This window comes from Anguilla anguilla, chromosome 3 (assembly GCF_013347855.1).
Source record: "Anguilla anguilla isolate fAngAng1 chromosome 3, fAngAng1.pri, whole genome shotgun sequence".
Taxonomy (NCBI): domain Eukaryota; kingdom Metazoa; phylum Chordata; class Actinopteri; order Anguilliformes; family Anguillidae; genus Anguilla; species Anguilla anguilla.
In genome coordinates, this window is record NC_049203.1 from 5428196 (window position 1) to 5441910 (window position 13715).

The following is a 13715-nucleotide window of genomic DNA, read 5'->3' on the forward strand; positions in this document are numbered from 1 at the left end:
TTTTGGGGTTAATAGACATAGTTTCAGTTGGGGAAAGTGGGGTTATTTCCACAACTGTTTATGAAAGTTCAAATGTTGTCGCAACCAGTTTCCATTCAATAAAATATTCATCACACACAGGGGGGTGCAACAATTTGGCAACCGCTGATGATATTGCATGTCTCTCTAAAACTTCTCTCTAAATGTATCTCTGGTCATTGTGGGCAAAGAGCTTTTATTTTTTCAGTCCAAAGCACTTTATGCCAAAAAAGCCTCAGGCGCACGTAACTGTAGTGTCCGCAGGTCCATTGCAGTGGTATGTAAGTTTGCATAGCCAAACAGTCTACAGGCAGTGCTATTGGAGTTATTAGGCGAACGCACTGACTGCCAAATAAATTCATATATCAGACAATCGGCATTGATAAATGGGATACATTTCTAATACACAGATAATATGTCTGCACATCCATACCAGCGCTGGATCTGGCACAACTACTCATGTGTCTGCCACTGATTAGCCAGGAAAAACATCGCTGTGAATATAGGTACTCTCCTGCATGCTTTATAACAGCTGGATATGCTTTCTGAAGGCTAGGCCTCTTGCTTGCAGAGCCCTCCCTGTACCTTCAGAAACAAAAACACTTCCTGTATGCACAGCGACAGCTTTCTTGCGTTCTCAGTTACTGATGCTGTGCTGTTCATTTTAGAACAACTGGGCACATGTTCAGACACAATGACTCAGTGGCAGATTCCTTCCTGTGTACAGGGACAGAGCATGAACAGACTCTCACATGTTCATGCTCTTCCTGCTGAGATGCTTGTCAGGTGTACACAGGGGCCGATAATCTAGAGAACAAGGAGAGAGTAATGCCCTTACCCAGACTGGACTTGCAACTATAAAGTATTTAGTTTTGACAGCATAATATTAAACAATGACCCTAAAATCACAAAATGGAGGCCTTAAAGGTCACGTGGACAAATACCTGCGGCTGATATGCTTCCTGCTCTGAGGTCACTGCACTGCTTATTGTTTCTGAAAGTTTTTGCACGCTGCTCTCTTTTTCATTACCAGTAAAATGTGTTTGTCTGTTTCAAACTGCTCTGTTGTGGTGACAGGGGAGGTCCAGTTATTTTCCACTCACAGCCTTATACATTCAGCTCTACGCAGACCAGAGCTGCACAGGAAGCCTGACCTGCAGCTCCTCCCTCTCTCAGCGCTGAAACCACACTGACGCTTCAATCAAATTCACCCGCCTCACACCTCAGACCACCTTTCCATTACAACAGACCAGACAAGAGAGGCCTAGAAGCCAATACGCTTTTATATATAATCTATCCCCAAGATTTAAATATACACTCAATAAGTCATAAAACATCGTTTAAAAATACTGAAATGATGTGAACATCTTTATCATTCCCCTCCTTTTCCTGCCCTGATGGTACATTCCATGGTCATGTGACCAGCTGTGGTGACACGGGACATGACAGTTTTCTTGACTCAGTCAGGACATGCAGTATTCTTCATAATGAATGTACGTGCTGAGTAAGGTGTGGAGCAGAATGGACTCAAAGGAAACTATCTTTGTATCATGGGGGGGGGGGGGGGTGGTTGCATATCAAGATGTGAGTGTACAGGTGAGGGGGAAGAGAGAGTGCGTGCCTGTGTGTGTGTGTGACCAAAGAGAGTAGTATCCCAGAAAGTTAAGTTCCATTGGATACTGGGGAGCAGGGCAGTATTAATTATAGTCCGGTACTGTTTTTGTTTCCTGTTTGTAACCTTTTTCCTTTGAGATCATGCTGGAGATGACGCTCTGAGACCTGCTTGCTGGTCTGAGGGGGTTTTTGCACAATGCTGGAGGCGCAACTCTCTCTGTCGCTCAGTGTGACTCTCTGGCCACTGACTGAAAACAAAACCCCTGAGCTCTGCCTTTGTGGTTTCCTCTGCATGCACCCCTTTCAAACCTGGCACCTCCCTCTCTGTCTGCCTGACTCTCTCTCACTCTCTCTGATTTCCTGTGGTACTTCAGAAAGAGCAGAACTATGTGTGCTCTCTTGAGATAATCAGTGATTACATGCAGTGTATTTATGAAGAATAATACATTTTTCTTAGATCAGAGAGCTGCCACAAATCTGTTGCAAGTAGTTTGAGGATTACTAATCATGGCCTTTTGTTGGCCATTATATTACCTTTCACTGAGCCCAAACCACCCTTTGACATGTTGGTATATTAGGAGTTTATACATTCTCCAAATGTAAACATTTTGATTTAATTCCAGATTAGTTTCCAAAGACTCTTAATAATTACTTTACCCTTATAGCCCTTGTGATGCCTTGCTGGGGGTGGCAATCAAATGGTGAACAAGCAAAATAAAGTCAAAAACATGCATTGCCTTTCCTTAGGCCTCTGCATGCACCCCTTTCATACGTTACCAGGCATCTCTCTCTCTCATTTCAGTGGGGTAAGAACTACATGTGCTCTTTTGAGATAATCAGTGATTACACACCATTTCTTTAGAAGAATAATACATTTAGATAACTCAGCAAAACAGGCTGTAAGAAATCTTTGACACACAAAGATTGAAAGCTTGAAAAGCTTTCTAATCATGGTCTTTATTGAACCACATTGCCTACTTTCACAAACCCATACCACCATGTTTTAAAAATCTCACAATTGTAAACATTTTGATTTCATTCAGGACATGAATAGGTATCCCAATACTCTTCTTATTCCTTCTTTTTTCCCTAATAGACTTTGTGAGGCAGTGCTGGGGTGGCCACTGTATCACATGATGAAAAGACAAAATAAATACTTTCATTCGTCCAGGAACTGAAAAAAACAACAACAAAAAAAAGAACACTGAATGAAGAAACTGTCATGAAAAATCATCCAGAGGCCAAAATGTCCACAACAAACTAACCCTTCAAACACAACAACAACCTTTCAGAAAAAGGATTCCTTACACCTGTGAGCAAGGCCCTTTCATAAGGCCCTGTGATCAGGCAATGGGGAGCAGCTGGCCTAATTAGAATGAGCCACACCTGCCCCCCTGTCTGTGAGAAGGGCCGGTGCTGTCCATGGTCCTGCAGCTCGCCCAGGTCACTGGAATACCTGGATGCTGGCGGGGCAGAACACCATCACCCTTCCTGGCACCACAACCTGCACAGCATAGATTTTTAAACAAAAGTGCTGATTGTAGTTATGCAAGAAGATTAAAGGAGCCCGTTTTGAAAAAAGTTTCATTGCTGTTCATGCATGTCATGTATTTTGAGAGCCTAAATTATGATTTTTAAAAATGTATTTATTTATTTCATTTATTTATTTAAAAACTTATATATTCTAAGTTTAAATGCAACTAGGTATATTGAACTAGCCCTTCATTGAGATAAGGCCAGGAGAGATAACAGAGGTAGTCCCCTTAATGAGGCCATTGTGATGTCATCCAGTGACAGAACCTCAAGCCTTTGGCATTGACACACTGGATATGGACAATCTACATTATGTAAGTTATTGCTGGTACATTGCTCATTATATTATGAGAAAATATTTCAGTTATGAATAATGAGTTGTGCAATTACAAATCATAACTTACAAATTACAAATAACTTATTTAAAGACAACTCACCCTGGTTTCAGTGCAGTGCAAAATCACAATGTAAGATCAGGTGTGACATCACAGTATGAACATCCCAGTGAGCTGCCCAATGTTCTGAACTCATTAGCATAATCAGCCATTCTAAACTTTTGGGAGGCTATCATAGTAAAGACAACAGCAGAGAAATTCAGCACCATGGACACTGCACACATAAACACACATACAATCACACACACACACCCACACACAACCGTACTCACATACACACACACACACACACACCACACAGATACACACACACAGACACATACACCTCCATGCACAAACACATACATGCGCACACACACGCACCCACACACATACACCCACGCACACACACATACAGACATACACACACACGCACACACACACCCACACACATATACACCCACACACGCACACACACACATCCACACACACACACACACACACACACATATTAAACCCTAGTACTAACTGAGGTGTCGTTTTCAATCTAAAGTTAGTCTGAAAGTAAGCTATTTCAAACTTTATGAAGACTTCCACATTATTGCACTGTAAATAACAACTGGATTATTATTTGACCTTTATTAAGCAGGATGGAAATAATGACAACATTGTTCTCTTTTTGCACTGAGGGTGTTTATCAGCGTATGCTTGCACCACTGTTGTGCACCCAATAATTTGCCTTATTGAACAGCCAATCAAATCTGCCCCTGACATGTGCCCTCCTACTGTTCAGTGAATCGCTGGAAATTATCACCTCAAGTCCTCCTCGTATCTGTACAGTTTGAGTTTTACAGCGCAGAGGACAAGCAGGGTCTCAGGCAGAGGAGAGTCTCCAGTAGAGGAGAGTTCAGATACAGTGATGCCACCACTCTGTGCTGTTCTTGTGCTTTTCAGCAGTGTCTGTAAGTGTGTAATTATTATTAACTCATCTGCAATAATAACTTTACACTAAGACTGTATAGAGGTATTTATACAGAGTTTGCTGTGGTTTTGATTTACGTATTTGACACTGCCATTTGCATTGAAATATTGCTTTGTGTTGTATTCCAGATGGTCTGCTTGGGAATATAATTCAGCCTGACGTGCTGGTGAAAGCTAGGATCGGAGACAATGTGACTCTCCCATGTTTCTACACTGCACAAGAAGAGCTTGATGTCAGCTGGTTTAAGCAGCCTCTTGGACTGAAGCCTCAGCTTATAGTAATACTACTTTACTATCAATCAGATCCTGAATTTTTAGATGAATTTAAAAACAGCGCACGGTTCAGTGCTGAAGCAACAAAAGGGAGCTTTAACCTGACTGTGTCAGGAGTAGAGCCGTCGGATTCAGCAACATACTACTGCGCTCTTACAGAACTCAGAGAGATCCGCTTTGGAAATGGAACCACTTTAATGGTAACGGGTAAGTATGAAGCTTAGTTCATCTTTAACACTTGTTTGTTTTAATGTGCAGGTTTCCAACAATGTGCTATTTGGCACACTGACACATTATCTGTGAAATATGTATGACAGTATATTATTAGTGAATTTGCTTCCTATGATATCCTATGATAAACTATCCTGATCAATATTTCATTATAGCCTTTTGCTTTTTGCTCTTTTAAAGGTAAAATATAAGTAAGAATGCAGATCATTCTTTATGGGAACTTTCATTCAAACTGCTTTGTTCGTTCACATATTGGCTAAGTGTTTAGAAGTAAAGAAATAGAAATCCGCTGCATTTTTTTTACTCAATAGTTGCTACTGTAATTAAAGCGAAACACGTGCAATTTTGAATATGATTTTTTTAAAGTCACTGATAAAAAGTCACAAATGGACATTTACTTATTGTATAAACGGAAAAATAAGCCCAATTGATATGGCACGCATACATTTGTCATCAGTATAGTTCTGGAAGTTCAGCAATTACCAAAAATTTATGAAAAATTGTGTTTTTACAGAGTAAACAGTTATGGAAAAATCATTATTGAATCCATGTATCTTGTTATATTTCTAATTATCAAACTGAATTCTTCAGATTCAGAGTCACACAACAGGACAGTAGTACTGCAGCAGCCCGAGTCTGAGTCAGTGCAGCCAGGAGACTCTGTGACTCTGCAGTGTACAGTACACACTGAGACCTGTGCAGGAGAACACAGTGTGTACTGGTTCAGACAGGGCTCAGGAGAGTCCCCTCCAGGAATCATTTACACCCATGGAACCAGGCGTGATGAGTGCCAGAGGAGCTCTGGGGCTGTGTCTCCCACACAGAGCTGTGTCTACAACTTCCCCAAGAGGAACCTCAGCCCTTCTGATGCTGGGACTTACTACTGTGCTGTGGCCACCTGTGGGGAGATCCTGTTTGGGAACGGGACCAAGCTGGACTTTTGCTTACCCCTGGAGGGTAAGTAAAATAATCGCTCACATATTCAGTGAAAGCGCCGTCTTATTTTTGCAAGGGGAGGGCTAAATGGTGTATTAAATCATATCAACCAGTAGAGCACACAGACTTCATCTGGTATAATTGGATTATTGTTTCGCATCCGCTAATTAATTTTTATCTTGTATAAGTTGTTAATTGTTTCCCATTTTTATTCTCATGCAGATCAGTTCTTTGGACAGGTGTCCCTATCAATGTCGTGTTATGCTCTTATTAATATTACTCATGCAGGGTATTATACTAAATCTTGCTTTCAAAATGACAGGGAATGAACGTCTTCCTCTTTATTGCTTGGCGGGAGCTTTGACGTTGAGCGTGATCCTAAATGTTGTCCTCCCTCTGAAAATGAGAAAAGGCAGTGTGAACTGCAAAGGTAAGAGACCAAGTTGTGGTATTTTTTCAATTTATCCGCACACAAATCCAACTAGTATGTAACACACAAGACCACAAAATATACATATTATGGAGTCAAGAGTAAAGCAGAATTGTCTGGCCTCCAAACAAATTGAAATATATTTCAGGTGATGAGCTTTCTTATTTGATTGTGTACCAACCACCTGTGATTTACATTTAAATTATACTCAAACAGGGTCTGCATCAAACAGCCAAGTGTCCAGAGAAGACTTGTCAAGCAAACAGGTACAAATATTATTTTGTAAAAAAAATTCTGAGTTTCTAAGTTAGTTTAACTAACTACCTAAACTAACAAACTAACACAATCTCAGTGGTGAATATCCTGGTGAAATGATAATCAGAATGAAGTGTGATCCTATGTGGTGTGTAATGCTTTTCCATTTAGGGTCAAGAGGAATCAATGAATTACGCTGCTTTGACTTTCACCACCAAGAAACCCAAAGTGAGGCGGAACAAGAGGGAAATGGAGAAAGAAACCATTTACTCAGACATGAGATTTAGAGACCGCGAGTGAAGCTTTCCATAAAAATTCATCTTCATTTCAAGAAGCCATACCACCACACACTCTGCTCCTGCCAACTGGCTGAAGCTAAGCAAGTGTGGGCATGGTTAATACTTGGACGGGAGACCACCAGGAAATACTGTGTTGCTTATAGAAGTGGTTTTGGTGGGCCAGCAGGGGGGCAGTCTTCCCTCTGGTCAAATTAACCCCAATGTCCCAGTTCAGTGACAGGGACACTGTGCTGTAGAGGATGCTGCCTTTCGGACAAGATGTTAAAGCGAGGTCCTGACTCACTGTGGTCATTAAAGATCCCATGACACTTATCGCAAATAGTAGGGGGTTCCCCGGTGTCCTGGCTAAAATCCCAGATCTCAGATGTTCTCTCCCTCCAGTGGAGCTGCTCAGTGGCAACAATAGAGGATCGTGGTTGTACTGGGCAGCTCCCAGGTGTGAATGTGTATGAGCAGGGTGTGCTGCAAAAGAGCATCTGTGCTCAACAAACCTGCCCTGGGTAAATAAAGGTTAAATAAAATAAAAAGAATGATCACCGTTTATCAAAATTTCCTCACCAGAACTGGTAAACATTATAATACGTGGCTGAAAATGACTTACGCTACTTATCACAGGTACGGGATTAGCCTTGTTTTAAACTAAGGCCCACTTTGAGTTGTGCTTGTTCTTCAGCTCTGCTGTTCTTCAAATAAATTGGGGTGAATTTCAGGGATTTTTTGATCATTGTCATGCCAAAATATCTCTACTCAGCTACGGTTTCTTCACTGACTCTGTGACATTAGCTTCAACGGTGTTGTTATTTAGTTGAATCCATTCTTCCTTCCTCCAACACAATATTTCCTGGGGCCACTTGTTACCACACAACCCCAACGCGTAATAGATCCACCCCCACATTGAATGGTTAGCAAGGTGTTCTTTTCTTTAAATAGTTATTTCCTGTGACAGAACAATAATGGACTCTCTCACGTTCATGCACTTCCTGCCTGTCAGGTGTTCACAGGGGCCTATAATCTAGAGAACAAGGAGAGAGTAATGCCCTTACCAAGACTGGACTTGCTTCTGTAAAGAATTTAATTTTGACAGCTGAACATGATTATAGTGCCCTTTGACCTGAATATGATTATAGTGCCCTTTGACCTGAACATGATTACAGTGCCCTTTGCCTGTGCAAAATTACTGACATATTACCTCTCACCATATTCAATAAAGGACGTCATGCATAAACGTAATTAAGATGGAAAACATTGGAAATGCATGTGGTTTGAGCTCAAATACATTTCAAGGTGATTTTGAATGCACTGTTGATTGAATTTGAAAATTCTGATATTTGATGCATTGAAGCACAACAGCTTCATAAATGTCACCCAGTGATTCACATTAGATTCAATAAACAAGCACTCTTACTCAGTTAAGTTAAACCAACCGGTGTTTCTCTTCAGGGTAACGTATATCAGCATTGCACGAGATTGTGACAGATATTATCTTGCATCGGGGTAACTTTGATTACAAATGTGGGGGTCCCCTGTTTGTTTGGCGAACCACCACATTCTATTTCTGTTTGTCAGCTCATACAAACTGGCATGCTGACATTCACTGGAAGGCAAGGACAGAAAAACTCATTTAAAATGCCTAAATCTACACATTTTACATGTAAACTGATCTTTTCCCACAAACACAGCATCCCTCTCTTTGCAGTTAGCTGTGACTAAACTGCCTGTTCTCTGCTGGGTGGGCAGTGTGAGCACCAATTAATGCTAATTAACTAACTAGAAGGAGTTATTTAGTTAGCATTAATTAGCATTAATGAGCATTTTAGCATTACAATTAAATAATTACAGGAGGCCCTAAGACATTGTTGTTTTGCTCTGTTATGGCGACAAGGGAAGTTCACTCACATTTTCCACTCACAGCCTTATATATTCAGCTCTACACAGATCAGAGCTGGACAGGAAGACTAACCTGCTGCACAGAGCTGTGTTCACACCTCCGTCTCTCAGCTCTGAAACCACGCTGACGCTCTGAACAACCTCACACCTCAGACCACCTTTCCATTACAACAAACCAGAAGAGACAGCATTAGAAAACAGTGTACTTAACTTTCAAAAGAAAAATACGGATTTTAAATTTGTCCCCATGGTTCCAAATACAGCACATAAATTACAGGGACAAAGGGTCAGTGTTGGTCTCTATTATTAAAGAGATCTATTAATTCTACATGCATCTATTCTACATGCATTATCATTCACGTGTTTTATGCTTTTGCATCTTAGTTGCATTATGATGCACAGCAAGGTCATCATAACCTTCTATTACAATGTGTGTAGTTCAGAGTTTTACCAGTAGGGAGCAGCACAGCATAGAAATTACATTATTTATAAATGTGACATTTGGATGATGATAATTTATGACATTACAACCCAAAATTTTTAAGCGTCATACCGTATTGGTCTGATCATGTTGTGCACCTTTGACATTTTTGATGTACTGCTTGCAATGTTGAATATCATTATGCATAAATACTCAGTGAAGTGCACATCATTAAAAGATTTAAATATACACTGAATAAGTCAGAGAAAATAAAAAAAATACTGAAATGAGGTGATCACACAGCTTGATCATTTCCCTCCATTCCGTGCCCTGCTGGTACATTCCATGGTCATGTGACCAGCTGACTCATTCAGGACATGCAGCATTCTTCATAAATGTATGTGCTGAGTAAGGTGTGGAGCAGAATGGACTCAGAATGGGGGGGGGGGGGGTTACTAACAGGATGTGAGTGCATAGGTGAGGGGGAAGGGAGAGCCTGTGTGTATGTGTGTGTGTTTGTGTGTGTGTGTGTGTGTGTGTGTGTGTGTGTGTGTGTATGTGCGTGTGCTTGTGTGTGTGTGTGGGTGTGTGTGTGTGTGTCACCAAAAAGAGTAGCATCTCTGCAAGTTAGGTTCCATTGGGTACTGGGGGGCAGAGGGCAGGGCATTGTCAGTATTAATTATAGTCGGGTAATGTTTTTGTTTCCTGTTTATAACCTCTTTCCCTTTGAGACCGTGCTAGAGATCACGCTCTGACACCTGCTTGCTGGTCTGAGGGGGGTTTTTGCACAATGATGGAGGTGCAGATCTCTCTGTGGTTCGGTCTGACTCTCTGGCCATTGACCTAAAACAAAACAAAACCCCTGTTCTCTGCCTTTGTGGTTTCCACTAAATGCACCCATTTAATACGTTACTTGGCACCCCCCCCCCCTCTCCGCTCTCCCCTCCCACCTCCCCCCTAAAGTCAAAAATATACATTGCCTTTCGTTAGCCCACAAACTGAAAAACAACTGAAAATTCTTAATAAAATATTAAATGAGTAAACTGGAACCAACATTCCTGCAGAGCCAAAAAGTCAAAAGTCCACTACAATCAAACCCTCAAACTCAACCTTTCACAAAAAAAAATAATAATAAGAATCCTTGTACCTGTGAGAAAGGCCCGTTTGTAAGGCCCAGTGATTAGGCGATGGGGAGCAGCTGGTCTAATTACAATGAGCCGCACCTGCCCCCCTGCCTGTGAGAAGGGCTGGTGCTCTCCATGGTCCTGCAGCTCTCCCAGGTTGCTGGAATACCTGGGTGCTGGAGGGACAGCACACCATCACCCTTCCTGGCACCACAGGGGGGGGGGGGTTCAGCACCATGGACAGCTCTGGCAGGACCAGGAGACACTTCAGTACCCTGCTCTCCACTCAAACCTGGACAGCTACAGGACACAATGAGTGAAAACATTGAATTAGTGAAAAAAAATGAATGGCACAGTTACAGGAGCCGTATCACCTTCAAAACACAATCCAATCAATAAGACCTCGGGCCTCATTTATCAAAATGAGCCAAATGAATTTGATTCTAAACAGATCACAAATTGATTTCCGCAAACTATTTGAGATTCCTCTGTCCATTTATTTTTTTAGCATCCGAACTACAGAAACACTATTACCTGGAAGCCAGAGGAACAGTTGAACCCCATTTAAATACCTGACTGGCTTCCTGTGAAAGGGACAGTTCATGGTTTCAGTACTCACTACCCTCTCAGTTTTCTTCCCCCTCACAGACAGTGACCCTGGTATGGCTTCCACCCCTCACCACAACTCTCTGTGAATGCTTCTGCCACAGCTTCTCCCCTTTTTCCTTTTGTATTTAAAGAGAAATATGGCTGCTTTTCCCACCACAACTACCTTGTGTTTGTGTCATGTCTTCGTAGTCCTACACTACACTGCACATATAAACACACACACGCACACACATAAATACACACGCACACACATGCACACAACCACACATACACAAACACACACACAACCTCACAGACATATACACACACACACACACACGCACACACATAAATACACACGCACACACATGCACACAACCACACATACACAAACACACACACAACCACACACACAACACACCCACACACACACGCACCTACATGCATGCACACATACGCGCGCGCACACACACACGCACATGCACCCACACACATATACAACCATGCTCACACACACACATACACACACAGACACACACACACACCCATGCACAAATGCAAATATGCACACACACACATACACACACATATTAAATGTGCCGTTTCCAGTGTGAAGTTATTCTCATAGTAAACTATTTCAAATGAAGACTTTATGAAGACTTCCATGATTGCACTCTAAATAACAACTGGATTATTGTTATTTGACCTTTATTAAGCAGGATGGTCAGTTCAGAACAAATTCTCATGTACAATGACGACCTGACAAGGTCATCACACATGAAAGAAAAATGGAAATAATGACAACGGTCTTCTTTTGTTGCACTGAGAGTGTTTATTAGCGGATGCTTGTGCAGCTCTTGTGCACCCAACAATTTGCCTCATTAAACAGCCAATCAAATCTGTCCCTGACATGTGCCCTCCTACTGTTCAGTGAATCACTGGAAATTATTACCTCATGTCCTCCTCTTATCTGTACAGTTTGAGTTTTACAGCGCAGAGGACAAACAGGGTCTCAGGCAGAGGAGAGTCTCCAGAAGAGGAGAGTTCAGATACAGTGATGCCACCACTCTGTGCTGTTCTTGTGCTTTTCAGCAAAGTCTGTAAGTGAATAAATATTACTATTTAACTTTACACAAGGGCTTTATAGAGGAGTTAATAATGTGATTAGTTAGTTTTCTTTTCCCTTATTGTTACCATTGTCAGTTGAAGATGCTTTTTGTTTTTTTCCAGATGGTCTGCTTGGGAAGAATGTTGATCAGCCTTACATGCTGGTAGGAGCTCAGCTTGGAGACAATGTGACTTTCCCATGTTCCCATGCTCAAGATGGTGTGTCCTGTGCCAGCTGGTTTAAGCAGCCTCTTGGACAAAAGCCTCGGCTTATAGCACTAACAATGAACTCTAAATCAGGTGCTATATTTTGCAATGAGTTTAAAGACAGTAAACGCTTCAGTGCTAAAGCAGCGAAGGGGAGCTTTAACCTGACTGTGTCACAAGTAGAGCCATCAGATTCAGCCACATACTACTGCACTATTACGCTTTTCGAAGAGATCAGCTTTGGAGATGGAGCTACTTTAATGGTGACGGGTAAATATGAAACTCAAGTCCATGTTTTATACTTTTTTTCTTGCTCAGGATTTTTTTAAAGGTGAATTTAAATTTAAAAAAAATCCTAAGAAAGCAGATCGTTTTTTTGTATGGTCACTCAAACTCTGCTTTGTTTATTGATGATTTGGATAAGCATTAAGAAATATAGGTATATTAACATTTTTTATTATTGCTGATACTGCATGTTGCAGTATTATTTTTTAAAAGTCTTTTATACAAAGTCACACATAGACATTTTCATGTTGTAGGAATGGGCATATATGAATTAGAATACAGCTAATTGATAATTCTAAGCTAATTGTTATAGTGTTAGTACAAAATAAAATGCTGCATTTGCTTTTCGTATTACAGAAATGGAAAAATGATGATTGAATCCATCTAGGCATATATCCTGATATATAATTTTAGTTATTAAACTGAATTCTTTAGGTTCAGAGTTACTCAGCAGGACAGTAGTACTGCAGCAGCCCGAGTCTGAGTCAGTACAGTCAGGAGACTCTGTGACTCTGCAGTGTACAGTACACACTGAGACCTGTGCAGGAGAACACAGTGTGTACTGGTTCAGACAGGGCTCAGGAGAGTCCCCTCCAGGAATCATTTACACCCATGGAACCAGGAGTGATGAGTGCCAGAGGAGCTCTGGGGCTGTGTCTCCCACACAGAGCTGTGTCTACAACTTCCCCAAGAGGAACCTGAGCTCCTCTGATGCTGGGACTTACTACTGTGCTGTGGCCACCTGTGGGGAGATCCTGTTTGGGAACGGGACCAAGCTGGACTTTGAGGGTAAGCTCATTTAAATGTATGTACGATTTAATAGCACAGTTAGTATTAATTCACATTTGTTATTTCATTAATAAGGAAAATATTTAGATTTTAACATAATTTTGATTGTAGCAACATCAATGTCATTCACAAAATCCTAAACAAATATTTATATTTCAGGAGGTGAATTATCCATGCTTGTCTGGCTCTCGATCATACGGACTGGAGTTCTCTGTTGCATGTTGCCCATATTTGTCCTCATCTATTGCAAGAAGGCATAAATAATAATGCTAATACGGGATTCATATCATTATATCAGCACGTGTGTCATGTTCATTTTAATATCTCCTTCTGGGTATTCTTTTTCTCCTTTCTCTTGTTATT

At 41.2% G+C, this 13715-nt stretch overlaps 2 protein-coding genes across 2 annotated transcripts in view; both read left to right on the top strand.

Annotated features, from left to right (window-relative positions):
- The first annotated feature begins 4380 nt into the window (after positions 1 to 4380).
- LOC118223786 lies at positions 4381 to 7222 on the top strand. Its single transcript, XM_035410773.1, has 6 exons — positions 4381 to 4501; positions 4650 to 5000; positions 5616 to 5981; positions 6283 to 6390; positions 6607 to 6656; positions 6817 to 7222. Exons 1-6 carry the CDS (start codon positions 4459 to 4461, stop codon positions 6943 to 6945), a joined length of 1047 nt encoding a protein of 348 aa, XP_035266664.1. The 5' UTR covers positions 4381 to 4458; the 3' UTR covers positions 6946 to 7222.
- Positions 7223 to 11904: 4682 nt separating this feature from the next.
- Positions 11905 to 13715, top strand: part of LOC118222483 — a 42421-nt gene continuing 40610 nt past the window's right edge. Inside the window, exon 1 of the mRNA XM_035408114.1 lies at positions 11905 to 12064. Within this exon, the coding sequence (XP_035264005.1) occupies positions 11920 to 12064 (145 nt within the window). The 5' untranslated portion in view covers positions 11905 to 11919. The remainder of the gene's footprint in view (positions 12065 to 13715) is intronic.

What these genes read in the sequence shown, in the direction of transcription:
- LOC118223786 (XM_035410773.1), top strand. Translation starts at nt 4,459, where the DNA reads ATGCCACCACTCTGTGCTGTTCTTGTGCTTTTCAGCAGTGTCT. An exon ending in AACCACTTTAATGGTAACGG is followed by an intron (nt 5,001 to 5,615) that starts GTAAGTATGAAG and finishes TGAATTCTTCAG; the next exon opens with ATTCAGAGTCACACAACAGG. An exon ending in AGGCAGTGTGAACTGCAAAG is followed by an intron (nt 6,391 to 6,606) that starts GTAAGAGACCAA and finishes ATACTCAAACAG; the next exon opens with GGTCTGCATCAAACAGCCAA.